We start from the raw sequence: 23,771 nt of genomic DNA, 5'->3' as shown, positions 1-23,771 counted from the left end.
TAAAATGAGTAACACATCCAATGTAACTATAAATGTCTTATGAAATCATATAAAGCGTGCATGTTCAAGATAGCATGCATAGGTCATCATAGGTCTGTGGAGATCTTCACAATTGCTGTAATAATCTGTGCAGAATCTCAAACAGCATTGATCACTTGCACCATGTACTTTTAATGTAATCTCAACTGCAATCTAGGTCATGTGGTTGTGCTATTAGATGAAGCACAGTGATATCACAATATGTTGTATAAATAAACAAAATATCTGATATTGTATTCCCATTTGAACTTTGCTGTGCTTTTAAAATTGTTGAAAGTGCATTTGGGCAACAATTTAACCAGAAATCTGACATTGTTTTTCCATTGGAATTTGGTTGTGCTTTTAGATGGTTGAAATCATAGTGATAACACATTGGAAATTCAACTAACTTTTGGTTGTCTTTTTGAGTGGGCGAATATAGGTTGTAATTTCATTGATCAACGTCTCAACCAAATAATACCCAATTATCCACGTTGAAAGGACATAGTGTGCCCAGTGGGAAGCAAATGACTTCATTGGGAGGGAGATTATTCATTTTTTTACGAAGAAGAACGTTAGGTTACATTAGTGTTTCGGCTTCTGGGGTCAAGTGCTTGAGGCATTGATATTAAGTAATTACACCGCTGTGAGGAGTCCATTTACAATGCGTCCTGGCCAGTAAAACTCAAACTCAAACCAGTATGAAATGAAGGCTATGAGAGCTATAAGGGGCCAGAGAGCTTGAGGCAGCCTGCTATGAGACAACTGTGAGGGCTGAATAATTGAAGAGTGCAGACCAGCTCTAAAACACAAGGCCGTGTCCTCCCAGCTGTTTTCCAAGCTGACACTTCAACACTCATCAGACGTGTGCAGTTAACAGGGTCCATCTGTTATTGGAATAATGAACATCGTCTTTAAGCATGGGGAAATTAATCATTATTGTGTTAATGTCTGACGATGATGATGACGATACTGGTGATGGCGAAGGTGATAGCGATGGTTTTGGTGATGATGATGGTAGTAGCTTTGATGATGATGATGATGATGATGATGATGATGATGATGATGGTTGTAGTAGTAGTAGTAGTGGTGGTGATTTGAGTAGAAATGACAAAAGTAGCCTACAAGGGATGGTAAATGTTCATCATTCTCATAATTACTCAATCACTCAATAAAGTAATTTACATATGTCTAGGACAACAAAATAACATGAATGATAGTTGCATGTACAGTAATTGTTGACAGCTCACCAGAAAACTCATAATTTTAACAGGCCACCGATGAAAGGCATCGAAAGTGCGTAACCTCATAAATCAATAAGCACACTGCCTTTCATTACATAAGTGACATTTGTTTTCATCTCAGAGATATATATTCATCCCACTTATATCCTTGGTCCCAGAGCAAATTCATTTAGTAATGATTACCTGATTCCGTTAAAAACAATTTCCATTCACTTGTTACCCAAATTGTTGACAAGGGCACAACAAGGCTTACATTTCAGCACTTTTTGGCTTGAATCAGCATCTGATGTCATGGTGTGTGTGTGTGGATGCATCAATTCAGGGACGAACCGGGACCAGAATCAGCGTGGGCATTTCTAACACACTGGCCCATTTTTTGGGGGGGAGGCCCCCACACAGTCCTATTTTTCTCCTTGAGGCCCCGATTATACAGCAAAAAACGATTTAGACAGGTCCACTGGGCAAAGGATGGACCGGCACTACAGAAACTTAAAATAGGGCCTTACGAGCATCTCCTATAGCTCCAGCTTTTCGGCTGAAAATAGACCAGTCCGTCTGGCATTTGCCAGAATTTACCTAAGGTCATCCCTGTATCAATTTCCCATAAGCCCATCGGAGTCTGTCTGCAGCAATGACTGATACAGTGCCTATTTTAATATTTGCGAACATAACAATGCTGCACAATCTAAGGATAGAAAACGGTTCAAATTCAAATTTGAGCAGGTGTAGCATTTGTTTGACATTATGTCCATGCAATTGCTATCATCACAGACATTTTTTCATAAAGTTTTTATTATATGGACTGCACATTTCAGCTGAGGTAAAAGCATAATGCCTGGAGAGTGGTAATGATGCCTTGACTTACCACAGCTGCTTGTCTTCTTACAGTAAATAAGAGTTTACAAAAGTTTAAATTGCCAGTCTCGAAATCAAGCACTTTTCATATCTAACATAGGGTACTGACAATGTTCATTGCAACTTCACTTATCCCTCACACTAACAATTACCAAGACTCAGTTACTGTTCTTTCAGTTAACCATTTGTTTATATGCACAACTTGTAAATGAGTCTTGCATCTCTGGAGACGTGCTTCTAAGATGCATTTGTCATTAGTGGAAATGTCGACATTGGTGCCATTTTCTCAGGTTTTGTCAGTACACACTTTACATAAAACTACTTCAATACCATCTTATATTTTTACAAAGATAAGCTTTTTAAAAACACATAATTAGACTTGGGCATCATTATGGCGCTGTGTCTCTGTAGACCTGAGAGTTGGTTTAATACAGTCTGGACCTTCGCTAATTAGTCACCTTGAGCATATGAACAGGAAGAGAACATCTTTGTTGCTCGACGAGGGGTTGCAAGGAGTATCTCACAGCACCCAGTTGTTAATTGGCGACCGTTTCCACCAAAACGAAAGTGATGAAAATGATGACAATCAAGAGGACCGTGTAAGAGTGATCCTTACATGGTGGCAGGTAGCCTAGTGGTTAAGAGCGTTGGCCCAGTAACCTAAAGGTCGCTGGTTTGAGTCCACGAGCAGACTAGGTGAAAAATCTGTCGATGTACCCTTGAGCAAGGCACTTAACCCTAACTGCTGCTGTAAATCGCTCTGGATAAAAGCGTCTTCTAAATTACTTAAATGTATTGATGGTTTCACAAGCAAACATATTTCTCTGTCCACACTTTCATGTGTTGCTATCATGTCCGGACATGTACCTAACAAGAAGCCGCCAATAAATGAATGTTCTCGAAACAGTCCGGATCACTATGGCTGTAACACGCGAGGCGTAGCCTATTAGCCCTAGATTTTGATTCCAGCCCCGCTTTAGGGAGAGACTTCCAAAGCTTTGCAGCGCCGAAATGCTGCCCTGCTTTCAAAGACCCCCTGCTGCTCTTGTCAGAGCGAGGAATCTCTCTGTACTAGATTAATTAAACTTATCCCAATGGTCTCATGGCATTAAACAGAGGCTTCATCGCTCTTTCTCAGAGAGCTCCACTAATGAGGACTGTTGTGTGAGAAGTCTTGTGCATCCATCAAACCAAAACAAATAATTTTTTATCATTTTGTAACATTTTATTTTTGCATGAGGATGTTTTCTGATAGCTCAACCAAAAGTAGTCAGTCACAGAGGTGGTTTTATAAAGTATTTAATTGACTTTAAGCTGTTAGTGGTGTTTTTCATAGACAAATGGAACCAAATTGTGTTTATGTTGTAGATTAGGGTTTATGTACTTAGTACCCTTTTCAGACTGTCAGAGTTTTTATCATTTAGATATTTTGTTATTTACTTTTTTCTATATGATTTTTTCTTACATGTCAATATGTCTGCTGTTTGGAACACTACGCTGTTTGTGAAAATGTGATTGTTATATACATTTTATAGTATTTTAATGTTTTAAAGAATATTGGAAGATTAGTCCGAATGAGGACTTAGAACCGATTTTATTTCATTATTAAGATCTAATTTAAGTATTTTGTATTTAAATGGGCAATTGACAAAGACCACATCTTTCCAAAGCATATCCTCACATTGAAGACTATAGCCCCCAGAGGTGATAGGATTGATTACACTGTGCAGTGCTCGCTTAGCCTAATTAAAGATCTTAGAAGAACTCTCTCAGGGGGAAATTAACTCCACCATTTGAACCAAATGTCATGGCATCCCTGGGATGAGTGCGACAACATCCTGTTGTAACTCTAGTAAATCTAATGTTTACTCCATTTTGTTAATACATAAGGCCTACTGTAATACACTATATTGTGTACTCTATGTGATCAAGGGTATATGTAAAACAAACCTGTAATCTTGGAGATCTTGGTTTTGGAGAATTTTAGGAGATAATGCGTAATATTATTGTAGTTAGTTGATACACAGTTTTAGGTACCAAAAAATATCCATGTTTTACTGTGAAAGAAAGAGCATCTGTGTTTAAATACCTTATTGAGATCAATATCAGCAGTCGCAGGATATCACAATCACAGTATTCAGATGTACAGGAAATTATGTATACAACAATTGTGTTTTTGTTCAATACTGTAATACATTTACATTTACACCAGGGAAACACCAGGGAAAACATTAGCATAGCTGCTGCTTTCTAAATCAGACCCTACAGTGATTTTAACAGAGAACCAGATGGTGGGAACAAAAAGTTATTCAATTACATCGATTCCTCAACAGGTGCCAGTCAAAACGCTGTCACTGATCACTTTGATGATGAAGGAACACAGGAATTAAAGTGGTTCGCTTACTCTCGTTGTTTGGAGTGACACATGCAGCGCTTTTCAAACAAATGGATCCATTTCCCCACAACAGCTTCATTTGAATACAAGTCAATAAGACTCTTCTCTACAATACTCTCAGCGGTTCTGGGGACCTTTTCTATTGCCCTGGAATAAATGTCCCTTTAATTGAATGGGTATTGGTGCTCTTAAATCTTTAGAACACAAACTAATGTATGCTGTCGGTTGTTTTGTTTCCATCTCAACCCAGGAGTGAAAGGAGAGGTGTCCAATACTGATTGGGAGCTATTGCCCACTAAACAATTCACAAGCAGAATTTGGTGTACAGATTGACCATCTAATTCAATCACAATTAATCTAGTTGGAACAATTTATTTTAATGAACTGCACATGTCATTCTGCACGTTTACCACAAATAAATGTTTTATGTGGTCAGTAATCAGAAAACAAGATTTAATTAATTTGGTATTTGATTGAATTGATTCCCTGAAGTGTACCTTACAACACCGACACCTACCTAACACAAACATGTTTAATACAGACTGGCATTGCTAAGCAATGTTATATAATGTGTAGATAACCTCTAGGAAAGGTGTTTATAATTTATAGACCAAGTCTGTGTTGATAACATATAGGAAAGGTGTTTAAATTGTATAGACTGTTAGTCAATAATTACATTGGTAATATCACCTGGTTGTACCTTTGTGTATTTTGGTACTGCACCGTTTATGTTTTTGAACACTTCTTCTTTGTGTACAAATGAAAACAAGATAGATTGGATTTTGTCTGGTGGATAGATTGGATTTTGTCTGGATTTTGTCTGGTGTCAAAGTCTAAAGAGCTGCAACGGAATTCAAAACAGGTAAAGAAATAAGAATGCAGTGGAGAGAAAATAAAGAGATTTCAATTGATACTGCTTTATTTTCCTAGGAAATATCTTCTGAATATGAAAGGCCTATCACTGTTAGATTGAGCCGATCATAGCCCACATACTTAACTCAGCTATGTGCATTTGCAATGGCACAGAGTGAATGGTTAAAATGTATGGCTGTAATTTCAAATAGTGGCCTCCCTCCACTTTCACCTCTTTCAGATCAGTGGACTGTTGAAGATAGGATAGGAACAGTTACCTGAAATGTGTTTAAATCCACAATGTTTGCTTGCTACCATAGTGCAAGCTACAGGAAATGTAACACTCAGACCACTTGATGCCAATAGTCTCACAAACAAACCTATTTGCTCTCATGGGGTTACTATCTCATTGTTTTATTAAAGTGGGATCATGACACAGGCATGGCAGAGGCTTTTGTGTTGACACTAGTCACCTAACAGCTTTCTGTAAAGATTGGTGTCCCCCTAGCACATCATTACCATTTAGAGTAAACAGTTCATCAGTGACTCCATCGAAAGCTTAACACAACACCCCGGGTAGTCTCCGCTGCCTCTACAATGTGTGTCTTATCACGGCTGCACAGTTAGTAGAGAATAGAAAAGGCAAAGCAAGAGACTTCATACGGTTGCCAAAGCTAGGATAGAGGCTCTTCCTGCTCTCTTGTGTGTGAAGGGGAATTTAAATCTCAAGAGGAATACCTGAGGTTTTGTGATACTTACCAATGGCATGCCTCTTCCTCTTCTTGAAATAGCTTCAAACTGCTTTGAATTTGTCTTGGGATGCACCTTTTGCTAAATGTTGATCTGGTACACTGAAGATTTTGGGAGAAAAACTTTAGAAGAAGTAACCTGGCGTAAACTACAACATATCATCCAAAATAATGTTTTCCATTAATGTTCATTCACAAGCAGCATTTCCAAAAATAAACAAATTAAATAAACAAAATAGCAATTGTTTAATATTTTGGATTGCACATGCTTTGAGAAATAAGAACAGCCAATTCTGTAGAACAATCAATTATGTCGATCCTAAGGATTTTACGATCATTGTTCATCATGTAGAGTCATGGGATTGTAGGATCTATAGATCCATCCACTGGATCTATAGGTCATTACATTGTGTTGGATGTACTGTATACTGTAGTCTGAGCCAAAATAACATACTTCACATCCTATTCTCATAGCACACATTCTGAATCTTTAATAATTCTTGTTCATGGTCAATCAGCTACTGATGCATGCATGATATTGGCTCTGAGTACCTTAATGTTCTAGTAAGAAGAAGAAAAAGACAGCACATAGTCTGAACTAGGGTTGCAAAATTCCAGGAACTTTCAATAAATTCCATGTTTTTTCATCAATCCTGGTTGGAAGATTCCGGAGTTCTTGCGAAAGTTCCTGGAATTTTGCAACCCTAGTCTGAATTTACCTTTCACTTCACTAAATATGTGTCCTTCCACTGTCAGATTCCAAGTAGCCATTCTAGTCCACCTTGGCATCTGCCTTGTATCAATTGCAGTGTTAAGCAGTTCACATTCACCAGTTGTGAATGTGACAGCAGCAATCTCTGAGAAACAACACAGGAGGCCATTCCAAGAGGCAGTCAATGTAACTGGAGAGTACAGCACAAAATACATTACACACAGCATTAACAGTCTTAAATGATATATCTCTCGACATCCTCTGATCCAGTCTCTGAATTGATTACTGGATTGTACACAACTGCTGACAGAGCTGAACAAGTGGTAATTGTAAATGTTTAATCTCTATATTGTGAGTGTTAAATGTTTGGGGTACATACATATGCTTAAACCGAAAGTAAACATTGATATCTGCTTGAGTAGCCTCGAATGCAAGGCTTTTGGGAGGATTTAACGCATTCAAATCACTTTGAAAAGCACAAGGAAATATCCATACCTAAGGTTCCTAAATGTCTTGAAAAGGGTGCTTGACTGAGCAGAAATGCACCTAATCCACTGATGTTATTGTGCTTTCCTAAAGGAACATTATACTGGTCTTCAAGTGAAATTAAAGTTCATAATGACTCTTTGATAATACAAATAAAATACTATTTGATATTCAACTCATGATACAAAATGTTTCTCATTATTTTTTTAAAAGAATCCTCTAACTATAGTTTTAATGCCGTATGAAGTATGAGTGTAGCTAGAATTATCTTGGTGTCCCAGTTTAGCCATTTTAGAATATATTTTATTATTTATTTATATTTAAGTTTGCCTTTCATTTTTTTTACAGAGGCTAGTGCATTACCTAACTAGATGGATACAAAAATGAATAAATAAGCTATTGGTTTGCACTTTGCAAGTGCTTCACTTTTCTAATAGCTAGAAATTGGCCAACTTTTGGCAATATAGCAATGGATATTTGACTTATTGTAAATGTTAACTTTCAAGCTAGGTAGTGTCAAATACACATTGTTGACAAAGATACAAACAGATTGATATGCTTAATGTTTATACTGATCTAAGTTTTGATTGATTTAAAATCATCTCACTTTTTTCTTCACTTGTATATCTGAAATAAAGATACAAATGTTAGTTAGTTTCCAATGAAACGTGTAAAGAAAATACTTTTCATTCGTAAGTTGCATAAATGCAAGAAATTATTCTCTGTACTCCATCCAAATCTGCAAAAAAATACAACAAAGAGACTGCCGAGTTGGCCATTGAACTTGAAATAAACAAGTGGCAACTCTGAATTAATCATTTTTGTAATTACCTCTGCAATTAGGATTTTATTGGCATTGTTTGACAGATAAAAATGTGGAAAAGTGCCTACCATCCTTATTATCGTCACTTCACCTTCAACAAATCGCAATATCACTTCTTGTGGGAATACTTCAATAATCGATGCTTTGTTTATTTGCATTTTAATTCCTTTGAAGGCAGATATGTTGTGCTCCCGCTTATTCCAATGCCAGCCGTTTAAAATAACGTTTTTTTCTTCTTCTGGTCGGGCAGCTGCTATCGCTGTTTACCTAGCTGGCGTCTTACCCCATTTGCTTGCTTTGAAACACTGCTGGTCTTTTATCGGACCTTTAATCGCTACCCATGAATCTCTTCACTGCGCATGTGTTACAAAGCCAGGTCTCTTGACAAAACGCTCTACCATCTGTTTCAGATTCAATAGTATTGCTCCAAATGGAACCAAATGACTTTGGTGTTGCTTAGAATTTTCTTAACGTTTCTTCCGAGCTATATTTAATAATCTTAAGAGTGGCTAATCATGGAACTCTACTTAGTCCCTATGGTCATGAGACAAATTGGGAGGATTTAACATGTTTTAAATAGAAACATTAAACTATTTGCAAAGTTCCTTTCAATAAAAAAGTGTAGTTAATTAGCTCTTTCTCTCAAGTTTCCCATAACACGAGCTGAACCCTATCATGATTTTTCTTTTGTGCTATTATCGCACGCTATCTCACCTCAATTGTGATCCCATGGTCCTTTACAAAGTGCATGCTGCAAAGGTATTTACATGTGAAGTTGTAAAAAAAAAAGCTTTATGAAAATCAGTTGTACACCACCATGACCTCGATAACTTGTGGCTTTTAAGGTCCATCTCAAATTCATGAGTTAGTGATTTTCACACCTTTTTATTGTATTAGAGCAATAAAACACATTATTAGGCCTTGCAATTTTACAAATTTGACAAGTTCAGTGTCTCAACCATAAACCGCTATAGTCTGTATACAGCTATATGCTATTAATGGATTAAGGCCAATCAACTAATGGTTCAGTCAACAACAAAGATGAATCAGTTTAATCAAATGTTTAACCAATGCCTTTAACATGACCATTCAATAACAATGACATCATTAGCCCTCTTCAAACCCCAGAAGTAAAATGTATGTCACATAAGAAGTCAACAGTTGACTGCCAAGAGGGCTAATTATTGCTCACTCTGGCCACAACACACCTAAAACACAACGAAAGTCAGGATTACCATCTCTGTGTATCGGATTCATCTAATAGGGAGAATAAAAAAAAAATCACCTATTTTAATTGACTGACAACACAAATTATTTCACATGCTATAAGCATTCATAATATTTAATTTCTTATTTTTAGACTATAGACTCAGATACAGTATGTGCACGTGCTGTCCTTTCTCACCGTCTTTTATGCTGGCATGTAACATTTATTCATAGGATTGAGCTGTGATGCTTATTCTACACAACTATAGTGACATTGTTTATTGAAAAGCTGTGAAGGACATCATGAAATTGCCTCACAAAGGGCATGTGTGATTGATGAAGTTATATCCTATAAGGGCAATCCTTTTAGCCTCTGCTCTTTAATTTTGATCAATAACACAGAAGAAGTAATAGTACTCTCTTTCTCGCTCTTCTTTGTTCTCCACCAGACACCTTGTAACAATCATGGTATGACATGCCATGTTTAAGGACAAACCAACAAATAGAATATCAGTGAAAATCGCATTTTCCATATGAATAATGTAAAAGAGGACACACTACTAAGGTTCACTTCTCAAGGTTGGACTTGATTGTTTTGTTACTTTCCCTGTGAAGCCTGTGCTTTGTCTTCTTTTGTTTGAGATGAGAAGATCAAATTAAATCCACTGTGTTCAGTTCCAGCAAAACTTTGAATCCAATATCTCAAGCAACTCACATTAATCGTGAACCTATTTTAAATGGATGGAGTAAGTCCATTTTTATTTCACTGATTTATTGGTAGGCTACAGTTGTGAAGGAGTTAACATGTGTGATCTGTTTCAGATAAGTGTAGGCATTATGAGTGCAGCAAACATGTTTTTTTTTATTATTCACTTTAAGTCCCATGTAATTGCAGAAAAGCAATGCAGAGCATGAAGCTGTATTTCAACATATGCATTGTATTGAAAAGATACGCTGGCTCTTTAATGAAAAGCCCGCCCACTAGTCATGTGCCAAAACAAGGAAGTCAAAAAATTAACGTCTAGTCTTCATGAAAGCAAGGTTTATTTTTAACAAACTTACTTCAAAACGCCTCGTATATTTTCGAAATACTGTGGACCTTAAACTAATGTTCACGTGAAATGTTTAACTGCCTGTAGAGGTTATGGGCGAAAATTGCAAAGTTGAAACTAAAAGCTATTTCTTTTGCAATTTTTTTGTTGTAAAAATGCATCTGTGTTTTATTTTTATTTTTTTGTTGCCATTTGGTCATGCAACATTGCCTCTTGTTATTAACACATGGCCATTCGAGCATGCTACAGTGGCAGGTAACTACATTGTATAATTTTGTTTTTATTGTTGCAAAGAAGTTATCCATTTCGATACATTGTATCATATTTGTTTTATTGTAGCAAAGAAGTTATCCATTTCGATACATTGTATAATTTTATGAAGTTGTAAGAAAGACATTCATGAAGTTAGCTAGATCTGTCCTGCCAGCCCAAGAGATGAATGTGTCCCTCTAAAATATTTCGATTTTATTTTCTGAGTTGATGTGGACAATCCAAGCTGTCGAAATATCACCAGTTGGCGTTCTAATCCTTGGCAACTGGGGGGATCATTGACCAAATGGTTCTTTGGCAGCCTAGGCCTATTCCTTTGAGATGGTCATGCTATCTGGCATGATTGGGACTGCACTGTCTGGCACTCTGACAATGCATGACCGAAATCATGTCTAAATACTGGGGGAAAAGAAAAATACTGGGTGCTTCTAGGTTCTGCCTCTACTACATATTTTGTGTGTTGGGTGGGAACCAACATATTATTTTATGTTCAAATGATGCTCTTGGGACCCATTAATATTGAATTGGCGAATCAGGAGGCACATCCATTACTTTTTTATCAAGTCTATTTTTGTGTGTAAACCTATTGCAGTCCTGCTACATTCTGGGAATATTCTTACTAAGTCAAACACTCTTGTCTGTCTGTCTGTGACTATCTCCCTCTCAAAGCGTGGAGTGCTCTGCAGGCTGGGGGCTCTGTGCTGGATGCCGTAGAGAAAGGCTGTGCCCGCTGCGAGGCTGACCAGTGTGACGGCAGCGTGGGGTTTGGAGGGAGCCCAGATGAGAGAGGAGAGAGCACCCTGGATGCCATGATCATGAACGGGCAAGTCTTACCCACTAACTAGGCATCAGAGTAGGGCTTGGGGGTGTCTAAAATCAGTTGCTCCCATTTCAGTCAATACAAGGTTCAATGAAGTTATAGTGGGACATGGCATTTCTTGGAAATATTATTAGTATTCTTCATTTAAAAAAAATCCTGGTTTTGTATGGATGCAGTAATACAATGGAGGTGGGTGCTGTAGGAGACCTGCGGAGAATCAAGAATGCCATTGGGGTGGCCAGAGCCGTGATGGAACACACCGACCACACACTACTGGTGGGCGAGTCAGGTATTCAGGATAGGCTTTTATTTGCTAAGGGGACAGACGCAGCAAAAACATTTTACTCTCTTTGCATGTAACTCATCACCTATCTTTTAACATACAGTAGCCTCCTACAGCTAACCATTCTATCATATACAGCTATCAGTTAGTAGTACATTGTATTGCTGTTTGCTGCTATTGACCCTACATTGTTCTTATTTTTTTAACCCCACCATCATGTTCAACACAGCATCAGTGTTTGCTGAGAACATGGGCTTCACTGCAGAAGACCTGACAACCAACAAATCTATCAGCATTTTCACACAGTGGTTGAAGGACAACTGCCAACCCAATTATCGCAAGGTGCGTGTTTTCTACTCTAGCTTTGGTCTGTCATTATCTTGTATGGAAGATACATGCAGGCTTCCATAATCATATTGATTTGTACTGTTCTGAAAACATTTAAGGATATCACCATCATGTTTGAAAAAGTAATGAATAAAATGGACTTCCATGTTATGAATAATGCATTAGGGGATGTATGAACGGGACTATTGTTTATCCCAACATGCTGTTACCCTTGGCACAACCAAAGCCCTGTAGACAATACAATGCTTATGCATATTGGGCTACCGGCTGCTTAAATTACTATTGAGCTGGGTAACCATAGCCAAAAGATTAAGATGCTTAGGTAGTGTGCTGGTCGAAGTAGAAAATATCTTCATTACATTGGAAGCCTTCTCTTTGCTTTACTGCTACTGTAAGTCACAATGGATAAGAGCATCTGCTAAAAGACAAAAAATACAATTTACAGAACTGTGGATATAATCACAAACAACCTAATTCGTGATATTCATCTATTGCTGCTGTGATAGAACAGTCTTAACCCAAATTTGTTGACTTTGACTAATCTTTCCACTTTAATATCAAAAGAATGTTTCCCCAGATCCTTCAAAGTACTGTGGACCATACAAACCTGGAGCCACATTGAGGCAGAGGAGAAAACGACAGATTGATATACATGCACATGACACTATTGGTAGAGCTCATTAAATTCATTCATTGTTTTGTAGAAGTCTATAGTCAGCTTTGATCTTCAGATCAGAATTGTACATTTAATATTGTGTTACTTTTCCTGACATTAGGGATGATAGTAATTGGTCAAGATGGCCAAGTTGCAGCAGGAACATCAACCAATGGAGCGAACCATAAAGTCCCAGGGTATGCATGTGTTGTTTAAAAATATGTATATAATGAATATTGACAATGAGGATACCTGTACATCTCCTTGTTCTGTCCTGTAGGCGTGTAGGGGACTCTCCCATTGCTGGAGCGGGATCCTACGCCGACAGTACTGCAGGGGGTGCGGCAGCAACGGGAGATGGAGATGTCATGATGCGCTTCCTACCTAGGTATCCATCCAGGCTTGTGGCACAGAGATGGGGCTTGTTCGGAAGGATGTAACGTTAAAGAGTGTTCCGATAATCATATTTTGCCTATACCATATGTGTCTATCATAGAAATATAATGAATAGAGCTGACACTTCTATCTGCAACACTCAGAACATTTCACATCACTGAATTACACCCCAGATAAGACTTACATTTTTGCTTTGTCTACATTTGGGTCGACTTTTTAGTCACAGTTGACATTTAAATATTTGAAGGATTATCAAACGTCTTATCATCGCTAAACTTGCTTGATGCCAGAGAACCAGATACTAATTAAATGAGTTTCATTTGTTGCCGAATGCAGTTACCTGGCTGTGGAGCTAATGAAGACAGGAACAGATCCATCCACTGCTTGTAAGACATCCATCTCCAGGATCAAGATACATTACCCAGGGTTCTTTGGGGCTGTCATCTGTGCCAATAGAACAGGCCACTATGGTGAGTTCTCTAGATTCACCCAGTTATGGTTACAATTGCCATAAGTGAGTCAAATTTTGACTGATAAAAACTATGATAAATGTGATGCTTACCTGTTTTTCTGTCTTCTTTCTAAAGGTGCTGCATGCAACAAAGTTCCTGGCTTCTCCAAATTTCCTTTTGTGGTGTACAACTCTCAGACCAATTCTCCACTTTTACAATCAGTTGACTGTTTTTAAAACCATTCGATGTTAATTTGAGGTAATGTGTACCCTAGTGCCACTATCAATTATGTTAATCAATACTGATTGTATCATGAGCCATGTATTCGAATCTAAACTGTTTGAATGTTTTCATAAATACAGAAATAGTTTTTACTTAAACGTTCACATTTGATTAATAAACTCATAATACAAAAAGCTGTGCAGTTCATAACGTTTAAAATGACTGAGCCATGTTTTATATTGAAAGCGATCAATTATTTAATGACAGTGATGGATTTTAATATTATAACTCATGATAACAAGAATGAAGTTATGAAGAAAAAAATTAACAGTGATACATTGAGTAATTAAAACATTATTCTACCCCAAAATGGATCAATATCAGTACAAAAAGCAGTGATGGACAAAACAGTGATTGTCTTTGTATCTTGCCCCTTTCCTCTCATCAGCAACCAGGAAGGATGGAGATTCCTGGACCATTTTCTGCCCACTGGAAGAAATCACACTGCTTGCCCTTTGGGAAACTGCATACGTAAAAGTTGCGGCCGTTGTTTGGTCCTAGTTTGAGTACAGTCCTCATCAGGCAGCGTTTTGCATGGTTACAGAATGGAAAGTGTGTATCAGCCCACTAAGGAAATAAGTGAGAATACGGTCATTCTGAGGCACCAGTTTTTCCTGGTCAGTCTAATAGTCTTCTATGTCTGTGAATCAGGAGGAAAATACATCTTCCACAAACTAGCAATGTCTTCAAAATGTACTTCTTTATGTTCGAACAAACACAGCCACAATATCTACCTACTAACGGACATGTAGACCAATTCCCCCATAATTCTTACCTCAAAGAATTTGCATTGTGTCTCCCTTGGGAGCGAGCAGGTGTAGAACTGTCTTCCTTTGTTGTCTCCCTGCTTGGTAACCACTCGGAGCACACTGGGCCTCCCATGGGACACACAGCAAGGGTTGCTGGGAGGGGACTGGGTCTGTGTACCCCCAGTTGGCGCTTTGTTTTGAGGGGGGCTGACAGGCGGAGAAAATGATTACTGTTAGATAATTGGTATGAAATTCGCTGTCAAATGATCAGCTGTTAATTGAACTGGAGTATGTTTAATTATCTCTACACTTGATAACATCTTTGAATTTTAAACCATTCCGCATGTATTTGTTAGTATTCAACTTCTTTCAATCAAAATACAGTATATTAACAGTTTTAGTGAACATTTTATTTAGCACCCTGACCTACATTCTGGGCTCATTGAGCAGAGCAACACGTACAGTATGTTCATTAATCAACTATTCTGTAAAGTACAGAGAGCAGGACACTTTTCCATCCCAGTTACCCACACAAAAGTCACAAACTACCTCGTTATAATGTTTTACTTACGAATACCAAAGCACCCCATTCACTCACCTCAAATTAGGGTGGGTTCCGTTTTGAGGTTCGTTACTGCCGGAAAAGGGACCATGATCAATTCTCATTTTCTTGTGCGGCTGACTGTAGGAGACCATCGTTGATTCCCCTTTGGAGAGCTCCCTACTTTTGTCCTGCCAGCCACCAGAGGCGTAATTGGGACTACTTCTTTTTCCCTGGCAGATGTGTTTATTTAAACCTCTTGCTGTGGAATTTAACTGACTGTTAGCGGAGGATAGGGGAAGGGGAGAGTTGACGGGGCTCGCCTTCGGGCTGAGGTCGGTGAACATCAGGGTGGTGTTCCCGAATGCTGCCCTGCGGTTGACTTTCAGGCCCTCTTGTGGTTTGGAAAAGGCATTGCAGGGGTACTTGATCAGATCTCTGGTGAAGGGCGAGCTCTCGGGGCTGACATCGACTTTGGGGACTGTGGAGGGGACGAGGACAGTGGGAAAACTGTCTATTTTATTAAACAGCCTCAATCTATTCACATTCTATAGTTTTGTGAGTTTAGAGCTGGATTAAGTAACTAAATTGAGATTCAACATTGAGAATGCTATATTAGTCCAGGAGGAGGCTCATTCTGGGTCAAGGAAACCTGCACAGACACATTGTCATAACTGAATACAATGTACTGCTGAGTCATGGGTATATGAAACCAGACCTAAATGTGATTAGAATTGGTTTGACACAACCACATTGGTCCATATAAGAGTAGTTGACTACTCACGCTCAGGCCTAGGGGTCAGGCAGGCGTCACAGGCCTTGCTCATAGGCTGGTTGATCAGAGTGCAGAGTTGACAGGCCCACTCCTCTTCCTCCCTCTTGGCCATGTGATCGTTGCTACTCATGCTGCTTTGGTAAGCCCAGCCAACTAAAGTGTTCCTGGTCGGGAGCTTGCTAAAGAAGAGGAAGTATAAGGAAGACAAGGTTCATTCTTGTTCACCAGTACCTTTTACATTCAGATTATATTACATATATGCAAATTCACCTACAAGATGCATAATGCCTTCAATAAAAATAAAATATATATACAGCTGTGGAAAAAATGAAGAGACCACTGCAATTTCTTCTTAAATCAGCATCTCTACATGTATGACAGCCATTCCATTCCAGTGTCTGTTGAATTCCAACACAGGCACACCTCATTCTACTGAATTAGGTACTGATTAGGTGATCACCTGAACAAAATCTTATTTAACGACGAAAAGTATAAAAACCACTGCTGTGGTCATCACTATCCTCTTGCAATAGGACCAGCTGGATGGCAAAAACAGTGCCAATAGTACCTCAAAAGTAATATGAATCAAAAAATAACTATTGACCATGCCAAAAGAGTTGAAAAGGAAAGTTTTGAGTGAGGAAAAGAAGGGTTCAATTCTGACTTTACTGGCAGAGGGATACAGTGAGCGTCAGGTTGCTTCCATCCTTAAAATGTAAAAGACGGCGGTTCATAAGAACAAGGTCAAGCAGCAGACATTGGGGACAACAAAGCTACAGACCAGCAGAGGGCGAAAACAACTCTCTACTGACCGGGATGACCGCCAACTCATTCGAATGACACTCAACAACCGTAGGATGACATCAAGTGACCTACAAAAAGAATGGCAAACGGCAGCTGGGGTGAAGTGCACGGAGAGGACGGTTCGAAACAGGCTCCTAGGGGCAGGGCTGAAGTCGTGCAAAGCTAGAAAAAAGCCCTTCATCAATGAGAATCAAAGAAGAGCCAGGCTGAGGTTTGCAAAAGACCATAAGGATTGGACCGTAGAGGACTGGAGTAAGGTCATCTTCTCTGATGAGTCCAATTTTCAGCTTTGCCCAACACCTGGTCGTCTAATGGTTAGACGGAGACCTGGATAGGCTTACAAGCCACAGTGTCTCGCACCCACTGTGAAATTTGGTGGAGGATTGGTGATGATCTGGGGGTGCTTCAGCAAGGCTGGAATCGGGCAGATTTGTCTTTGTGAAGGACGCATGAATCAAGCCACATACAAGGTTGTCCTGGAAGAAAACTTGCTTCCTTTTCCTTTTGCTCTGACATTGTTCCCCAACTCTGAGGATTGGTTTTTCCAGCAGGACAATGCACCATGCCACACAGCCAGGTCAATCAAGCTGTGGATGGAGGACCACCAGATTAAGACCCTGTCATGGCCAGCCCAATCTCCAGACCTGAACCCCATTGAAAAATTCTGGAATGTGATCAAGAGGAAGATGGATGGTCACAAGCCATCAAACAAAGCCGAGCTGCTTGAATCTTTGCGCCAGGAGTGGCATAAAGTCACCCAACATCAATGTGAAAGACTGGTGGAGAGCATGCCAAGACGCATGAAAGCTGTGATTGAAAATCAGGGTTATTCCACCAAATATTGATTTCTGAACTCTTCCTGAGTTAAAACATTAGTATTGTGTTTAAAAATGAACATGAACTTATTTTCTTTGCATTATTCGAGGTCTGACAACTGCATCGTTTTTGTTATTTTGACCAGTTGTCATTTTCTGCAAATAAATGCTCTAAATGACAATATTTTTATTTGGAATTTGGGAGAAATTTTGTCAGTAGTTTATAGAATTAAACAAAAATGTTATTTTTACCCAAACACATACCTATAAATAGTAAAACCAGAGAAACTGATAATTTTGCAGTGGTCTCTTAATTTTATTCCAGAGCTGTATATATTTTTTTTAACTAACAAGTTCCGTCATTTATACCTGTTTACCCCGGTGAATCCTGGATTTCTTGCCAGCTGACCTGCTATTATGCAGCGTGATTCAAGCAACGTTTACGAGTACCGTGGGTGGCCAATGATCAGAACCGATGTTAATTGTAAGTCAGCCCATGTGAGGAAAATCCTGAAGTGTCGGGATCCAAGGCTTTTATCCCAACTAATTTCTATTTTAATTCAGCTTAAATTCAGATCCTGTGACTTTACCTCACATTAACCTCGCTTGGGTCACCAGTCTGGCAGCGGTTGCAGAAGTACGTCATCCTTCCGTTGTCTCCGAGGCGACAGACGGTGATGGCCCCGTTGCACTGACCACACTGAGGCCGTTTGTAGACTTTGTAGTGTTTGTTGAGAGCGGAGCCTATCTTACGGCACTGAGATAAAACAGAAGTGAAAGAAAAGGACATGGCTGATGAATACATGGTCTTTATACTACTGTAAAGCGTTTTTATTAAATTAAGAGGTCATTTAGCACATAGGATATCTCTTTCATTGCATTGCTAAGTGTAGCCTACCTTGTAAAATAGAAGGGTGAAATCTCGTGTCATTTTCACAAGATGGTGGACCTGGGTATCCGTGAGTTGTTTGACCTGAAAGATAGCAATCACAATTTGGAAAATTGTATGCATGCCATTGACTTCGTTCCATTCTAATTAGCATTTTGAAATCTTAACCATTTAGCAAATTATAGCAATGAAATACACTACTCAGTCACAACAGTGCTGAATAAATTAATCCAAAGTCACTTACTGAATGGATTCCATGTAATTTGTAATGCATGCTAAATAGCCTAGAGGCAATCCAAAACATGACTGGAGCTTGCTCATAATGTATAGGTATCTAAAATGGTGCATCAGCTTTACCCACCTTAACAGAAGGGTGAAGACCGGAGTCAAACAGGGCTTCGTTCTTAATAATGTTTCCCACTCCTGGTAGGACGGCCTGGTCTAGGAGTACATCACACAGCATCCTGCAGCTCTGCCTCCTCACCGTCTCCTCCGCGTGGGAGAAGCTGAACTTAGCGGAGCAGACATCCAGACTCTCCATAGCTCTCACTCTCTGTTCACAGTCTTCCATCAGTCTGCAACAGAGTTGTGGACTTAAGTCACATGACTTGACTCTGATTCAAGTCACAAATTTGAAGACTTGACTTGATATGAAATAAAATTACTTGAGACTTGACTTGGACCCTCAAGACTTGGGACTGGACTTTGACTTGAGACCAATGACTTGTAATTATCTGGCCAGGTTTTGTCACTCATTTTGTGGCACAGAGTCTACATGGATTACTCTACATGCAGCCAGAGAGTAGCCACTGCATCGCCCTTGCAAAAAACCCTGCAACAAATTGGCTAGCAAAACGCACACTCGGCACTCTGATCGGACCAGTAAACACAGGTCGGTTGAGCTAGTGAACAGATTGCTGATTTGCTTTACAGATATAGACGAATCGGGTACAGCCCAAATGTCAAATTGTAGGGAGAGGATTGCCATAATAAATAAATATGTTTACTTTGCAAGCTCACCAGCAATGGGGCAACAATTACTAGCATAGGCCTACTGGTCTTTTGGTATGTAACAGTTGCTTGAAATTCATAATTTACTTACGCTTTGGAGTCAGAACGTTGTATAAGACAAAATGATAGTTCCATGTATGCATGGTGTTGAAATATCATTAATAATAATTAAGTCTGATTAAGACAAAAGTACCAATGTAACAATGGATGTGGAAATCGCTTTTACATTGTAGAATTAGTTTATTGGTTGTAATTGTCAATTGGGTAAATGTATGGTCCTGGGGCCAAGTGCTTATATTATGTAGGCCTACCTGTTTAAGCTCCTGTTAGTTCAGATAGGACAGGTTAAGCATGATACAGAGGCTATTTCTTTTGGGCTATTGCCCATGTATATTTGATAAATCTGATTTTATATTTTGCATGATATGGCACTTTTACCATTGGATCACCTAGACCTGTAAATACATCTACACTCTTTCTGGTAGCCTCAATAAATAGACATGTATAGATTTTTTTTTTTTACTTCACTTGAGACTTGACTTGAAAACGTGTGGCTCAACTCGACTTGCTCTTAGAATGCACGACTTGGACTTGACTCGAGTCTTGACCCGTTCTACTTGGGACTCAACTTGAGACTCTGACCTTTTGACTTGAGACTTGCTGATGACCCGAATAATAGTGACTTGGTCACACATCTGGTCTGTAATCACATGTGTGTGTGTGTGTAGAGGACCCAATTTAATGTTAGAATGATGACAATCAAAGGCACAATTGGAACTATATGGGTTGATGCCAGGAGCAAATGTGTAGTGCTTCACAACAGGGATTGGCACCTACAAGTGCAGGCTTTTGTTCCAGCCCAGTGTGAATTAGCCTCTAGTTTATCCCCGTACCTGATTTCCACAGTAGAGTCAAAGAAGGAGACTGTGTCATTGGTCAGGTGGATCTCCAGTACAGGGGGTGATCCCTTTCTGCTTTTCCTGTCAGTGTGGTTGATTCGCATAGAGCCATCCATACCAAAGTGGACTCTGCCATTAGAAGATAGATAATGACAAATGTAAACAGTTCAGAAATGCAGTGGTACGTTAGACATTTAATACATTAATTTAATCCATTGATTCATATCAATAAAATAACGTCAACCACATAATAACTGCTAGTTACCTCAGAGCTCTTTGGCCAAAGTACATGAAGAGTTCCTTTCCAAGGGTCTCAACTCCTGTGTATTGACAGCCCATGAAAATCTGGAAGGAGATCGTATTGGTGGCATTCCTCTGCAAAAAATAACGTTCGTTACAATTTCCTAACGTTAGCAAGTTACAACAAGAGGTAGCTAGCTAGCGAACGTTAGCAACTTACTTGTGTGTTTGTCGTCAAGCTTCCCCTGAATTCTTTCACTTTCTGTCCTCTTTTGACCCTCGAGCGGATCTTTTCTCCATTCAATGTGCATCCTGGACCTTCAACCATTTTACCTTGGTATTTAAAGTTATTCTTGCAAACTATTTGATAAAAACCCAAAACGAGAAGCTGTGCGTACTGAATGTTTACAACACCAAAACATCCAGATTCCCGCCATATGATTTCTTCTTCTTCTTCTATGGTATGATGGCGGTCCGCAAACAAGCATTAGAAGTGCATGCCGCAACCTATTGTACGGGAGGTAAACGATTGAAAAAATATCCGTTGTAGAAAAAACGACATTGTACAAAATACAAAAATAGACATATTAAAACCCATCCCACTCCTCCAGTCACATTCCTAAACAGGCTCAGTGGCATGTGAGGGTGGAACATTCTTTGACAGGATTTCTTGCTAATCAAATCAAATGTTATTTGCCACATGCGCCTCATACAACAGGTGTAGACCTTACAGTTAAATGCTTACTTACAAGCCCTTAACCAACAATGCAGTTTTAAGAAAAAAGTGTTAAGTAAAAAATAGATGAGTAAAAAATATATATACAAGGGGTACCGGTACAGAGTCAATGTGCGGGGGCAACGGTTAGAGGAGGTAATTGAGGTAATATGTTAAAGTGACTAGCAGCAGCGTAAAAGAGAGGGTGGGGGGGGACAATGCAAATAGTCTGGGTAGCCATGATTAGCTGTTCAGGAGTCTTATGGCTTGGGGGTATAAGCTGTTAAGAAGCCTTTTGGACTTAGACTTGGCGCTCCAGTACAGCTTGCTGTGCGGTAGCAGAGAGAACAGTCTATGACTTGGGTGGCTGGAGTCTTTGACAATTTTTAGGGCCTTCCTCTGACACCGCCTGGTATAGAGGTCCTGGATGGCAGGAAGCTTGGTCCCAGTGATGTACTGGGCCGTACGCACTACTCTCTGTAGTGCCTTGCGGTCGGAGACCGAGCAGTTGCCATTTTTTTTTTAATTTTTTTTTTTCACCTTTATTTAACCAGGTAAGCCAGTTGAGAACAGGTTCTCATTTACAACTGCGACCTGGCCAAGATAAAGCAAAGTAGTGCAATAAAAACAACACAGAGTTACATATGGGGTAAAAAACATAAAGTCAGAAATACAACAGAAAATATATATACAGTGTGTGCAAATGTAGCAAGTTATGGAGGTAAGGCAATAAATAGGCTATAGTGCAGAATAATTACAATAGTATTAACACTGGAATGCTAGATGTGCAAGAGATTATGTGCAAATAGAGATACTGGGGTGCAAAAGAGCAAAATAAATAACAATATAGGGATGAGGTAGTTGGGTGGGCTAATTTCAGATGGGCTGTGTACAGGTGCAGTGATCGGTAAGGTGCTCTGACAACTGATGCTTAAAGTTATTGAGGGAGATAAGAGTCTCCAGCTTCAGAGATTTTTGCAATTCGTTCCAGTCATTGGCAGCAGAGAACTGGAAGGAATGGCGGCCAAAGGAGGTGTTGGCTTTGGGAATGACCAGTGAGATATACCTGCTGGAGCGCAGACTACGGGTGGGTGCTGCTATGGTGACCAATGAGCTAAGATAAGGCGGGGATTTGCCTAGCAGTGATTTATAGATGGCCTGGAGCCAGTGGGTTTGACGACGAACATGTAGTGAGGACCAGCCAACAAGAGCGTACAGGTCACAGTGGTGGGTAGTGTATGGGGCTTTGGAGACAAAACGGATGGCACTGTGATAGACTACATCCAATTTGCTGAGTAGAGTGTTGGAGGCTATTTTGTAAATTACATCGCCGAAGTCAAGGATCGGTAGGATAGTCAGTTTTACGAGGGCATGTTTGGCAGCATGAGTGAAGGAGGCTTTATTGCGAAATAGGAAGCCGATTCTAGATTTAACTTTGGATTGGAGATTCTTTATGTGAGTCTGGAAGTTGAGTTTACAGTCTAACCAGACACCTAGGTATTTGTAGTTGTCCACATACTCTAGGTCAGACCCGTCGAGAGTGGTGATTCTAGTCGGGTGGGCGGGTGCCAGCAGCGTTCGATTGAAAAGCATGCATTTAGTTTTACTAGTGTTTAAGAGCAGTTGGAGGCTACTGAAGGATTGTTGTATGGCATTGAAGCTCGTTTGGAGGTTTGTTAACACAGTGTCCAATGAAGGGCCAGATGTATACAAAATGGTGTCGTCTGCGTAGAGGTGGATCTGAGAGTCACCAGCAGCAAGAGCGACATCATTGATATACACGGAGAAAAGTGTCGGCCCAAGAATTGAACCCTGTGGCACCCCCATAGAGACTGCCATAGGTCCAGACAACAGGCCCTCCGATTTGACACACTGAACTCTATCTGAGAAGTAGTTGGTGAACCAGGCGAGGCAGTCATTTGAGAAGGCGTACTACTAGGCGGTGATGCAACCAGTCAGGATGCTCTCGATGGTGCAGCTGTAGAACTTTTTGAGGATCTGAGAACCCATGCCAAATCTTTTCAGTCTCCTGAGGGGGAATAGGCTTTGTCGTGCCCTCTTCATGACTGTCTTGGTGTGTTTGGACCATGATAGTTCGTTGGTGATGTGGACACCAAGGAACTTGAAGCTCTCAACCTGTTCCACTACAGCCCCGTCGATGAGAATGGGGGCGTGCTCAGTCCTCTTTTTTTTCCTGTAGTCCACAATCATCTCCTTTGTCTTGGTCACGTTGAGGGAGAGGTTGTTATCCTGGCACCACAAGGCTAGGTCTCTGACCTCCTCCCTATAGGCTGTCTCATCGTTGTCGGTGATCAGGCCTACCACTGTTGTGTCATCGGCAAACTTAATGATGGTGTTGGAGTCGTGCCTGGCCATGCAGTCAAGGGTGAACAGGAAGTACAGGAGGGGACTGAGCACGCACCCCTGAGGGGCCC

At 39.8% G+C, this 23,771-nt stretch overlaps 2 protein-coding genes across 2 annotated transcripts; one reads left to right on the top strand and one right to left on the bottom strand.

Annotated features, from left to right (window-relative positions):
* Positions 1-10,316: 10,316 nt before the first annotated feature.
* On the top strand, positions 10,317-14,575 carry aga (aspartylglucosaminidase). Its single transcript, XM_084149801.1, has 10 exons — positions 10,317-10,647; positions 11,332-11,485; positions 11,659-11,771; positions 11,995-12,107; positions 12,678-12,783; positions 12,890-12,965; positions 13,049-13,156; positions 13,501-13,634; positions 13,752-13,874; positions 14,287-14,575. Exons 1-9 carry the CDS (start codon positions 10,485-10,487, stop codon positions 13,850-13,852), a joined length of 1,068 nt encoding a protein of 355 aa, XP_084005927.1. The 5' UTR covers positions 10,317-10,484; the 3' UTR covers positions 13,853-13,874; positions 14,287-14,575.
* On the bottom strand, positions 14,075-21,075 carry neil3 (nei-like DNA glycosylase 3). Its single transcript, XM_084149800.1, has 10 exons — positions 20,842-21,075; positions 20,647-20,756; positions 20,376-20,510; positions 18,833-19,046; positions 18,481-18,555; positions 18,173-18,339; positions 15,973-16,142; positions 15,246-15,669; positions 14,674-14,854; positions 14,075-14,465 (listed from the first exon to the last, which is right to left on the bottom strand). Exons 1-10 carry the CDS (start codon positions 20,947-20,949, stop codon positions 14,283-14,285), a joined length of 1,767 nt encoding a protein of 588 aa, XP_084005926.1. The 5' UTR covers positions 20,950-21,075; the 3' UTR covers positions 14,075-14,282.
* Positions 21,076-23,771: the final 2,696 nt, after the last annotated feature.

The sequence above is a fragment of the Coregonus lavaretus genome, assembly GCF_964263955.1.
Source record: "Coregonus lavaretus genome assembly, chromosome: 32".
NCBI classification, from domain to species: domain Eukaryota; kingdom Metazoa; phylum Chordata; class Actinopteri; order Salmoniformes; family Salmonidae; genus Coregonus; species Coregonus lavaretus.
Note: the sequence above shows the minus strand (reverse complement) of the source record. Positions and strands in the feature narration are given on the sequence as shown.

What these genes read in the sequence shown, in the direction of transcription:
- aga (XM_084149801.1), top strand. Translation starts at nt 10,485, where the DNA reads ATGGGCGAAAATTGCAAAGTTGAAACTAAAAGCTATTTCTTTTGCAAT. An exon ending in CGAGCATGCTACAGTGGCAG is followed by an intron (nt 10,648 to 11,331) that starts GTAACTACATTG and finishes TCCCTCTCAAAG; the next exon opens with CGTGGAGTGCTCTGCAGGCT. An exon ending in GCGAACCATAAAGTCCCAGG is followed by an intron (nt 12,966 to 13,048) that starts GTATGCATGTGT and finishes TCTGTCCTGTAG; the next exon opens with GCGTGTAGGGGACTCTCCCA.
- neil3 (XM_084149800.1), bottom strand. Translation starts at nt 20,949, where the DNA reads ATGGTTGAAGGTCCAGGATGCACATTGAATGGAGAAAAGATCCGCTCG. An exon ending in CCAAGCGAGGTTAATGTGAG is followed by an intron (nt 16,143 to 18,172) that starts GTAAAGTCACAG and finishes CCTCTTCTTTAG; the next exon opens with CAAGCTCCCGACCAGGAACA. An exon ending in GGAACCCACCCTAATTTGAG is followed by an intron (nt 14,855 to 15,245) that starts GTGAGTGAATGG and finishes TCCGCCTGTCAG; the next exon opens with CCCCCCTCAAAACAAAGCGC.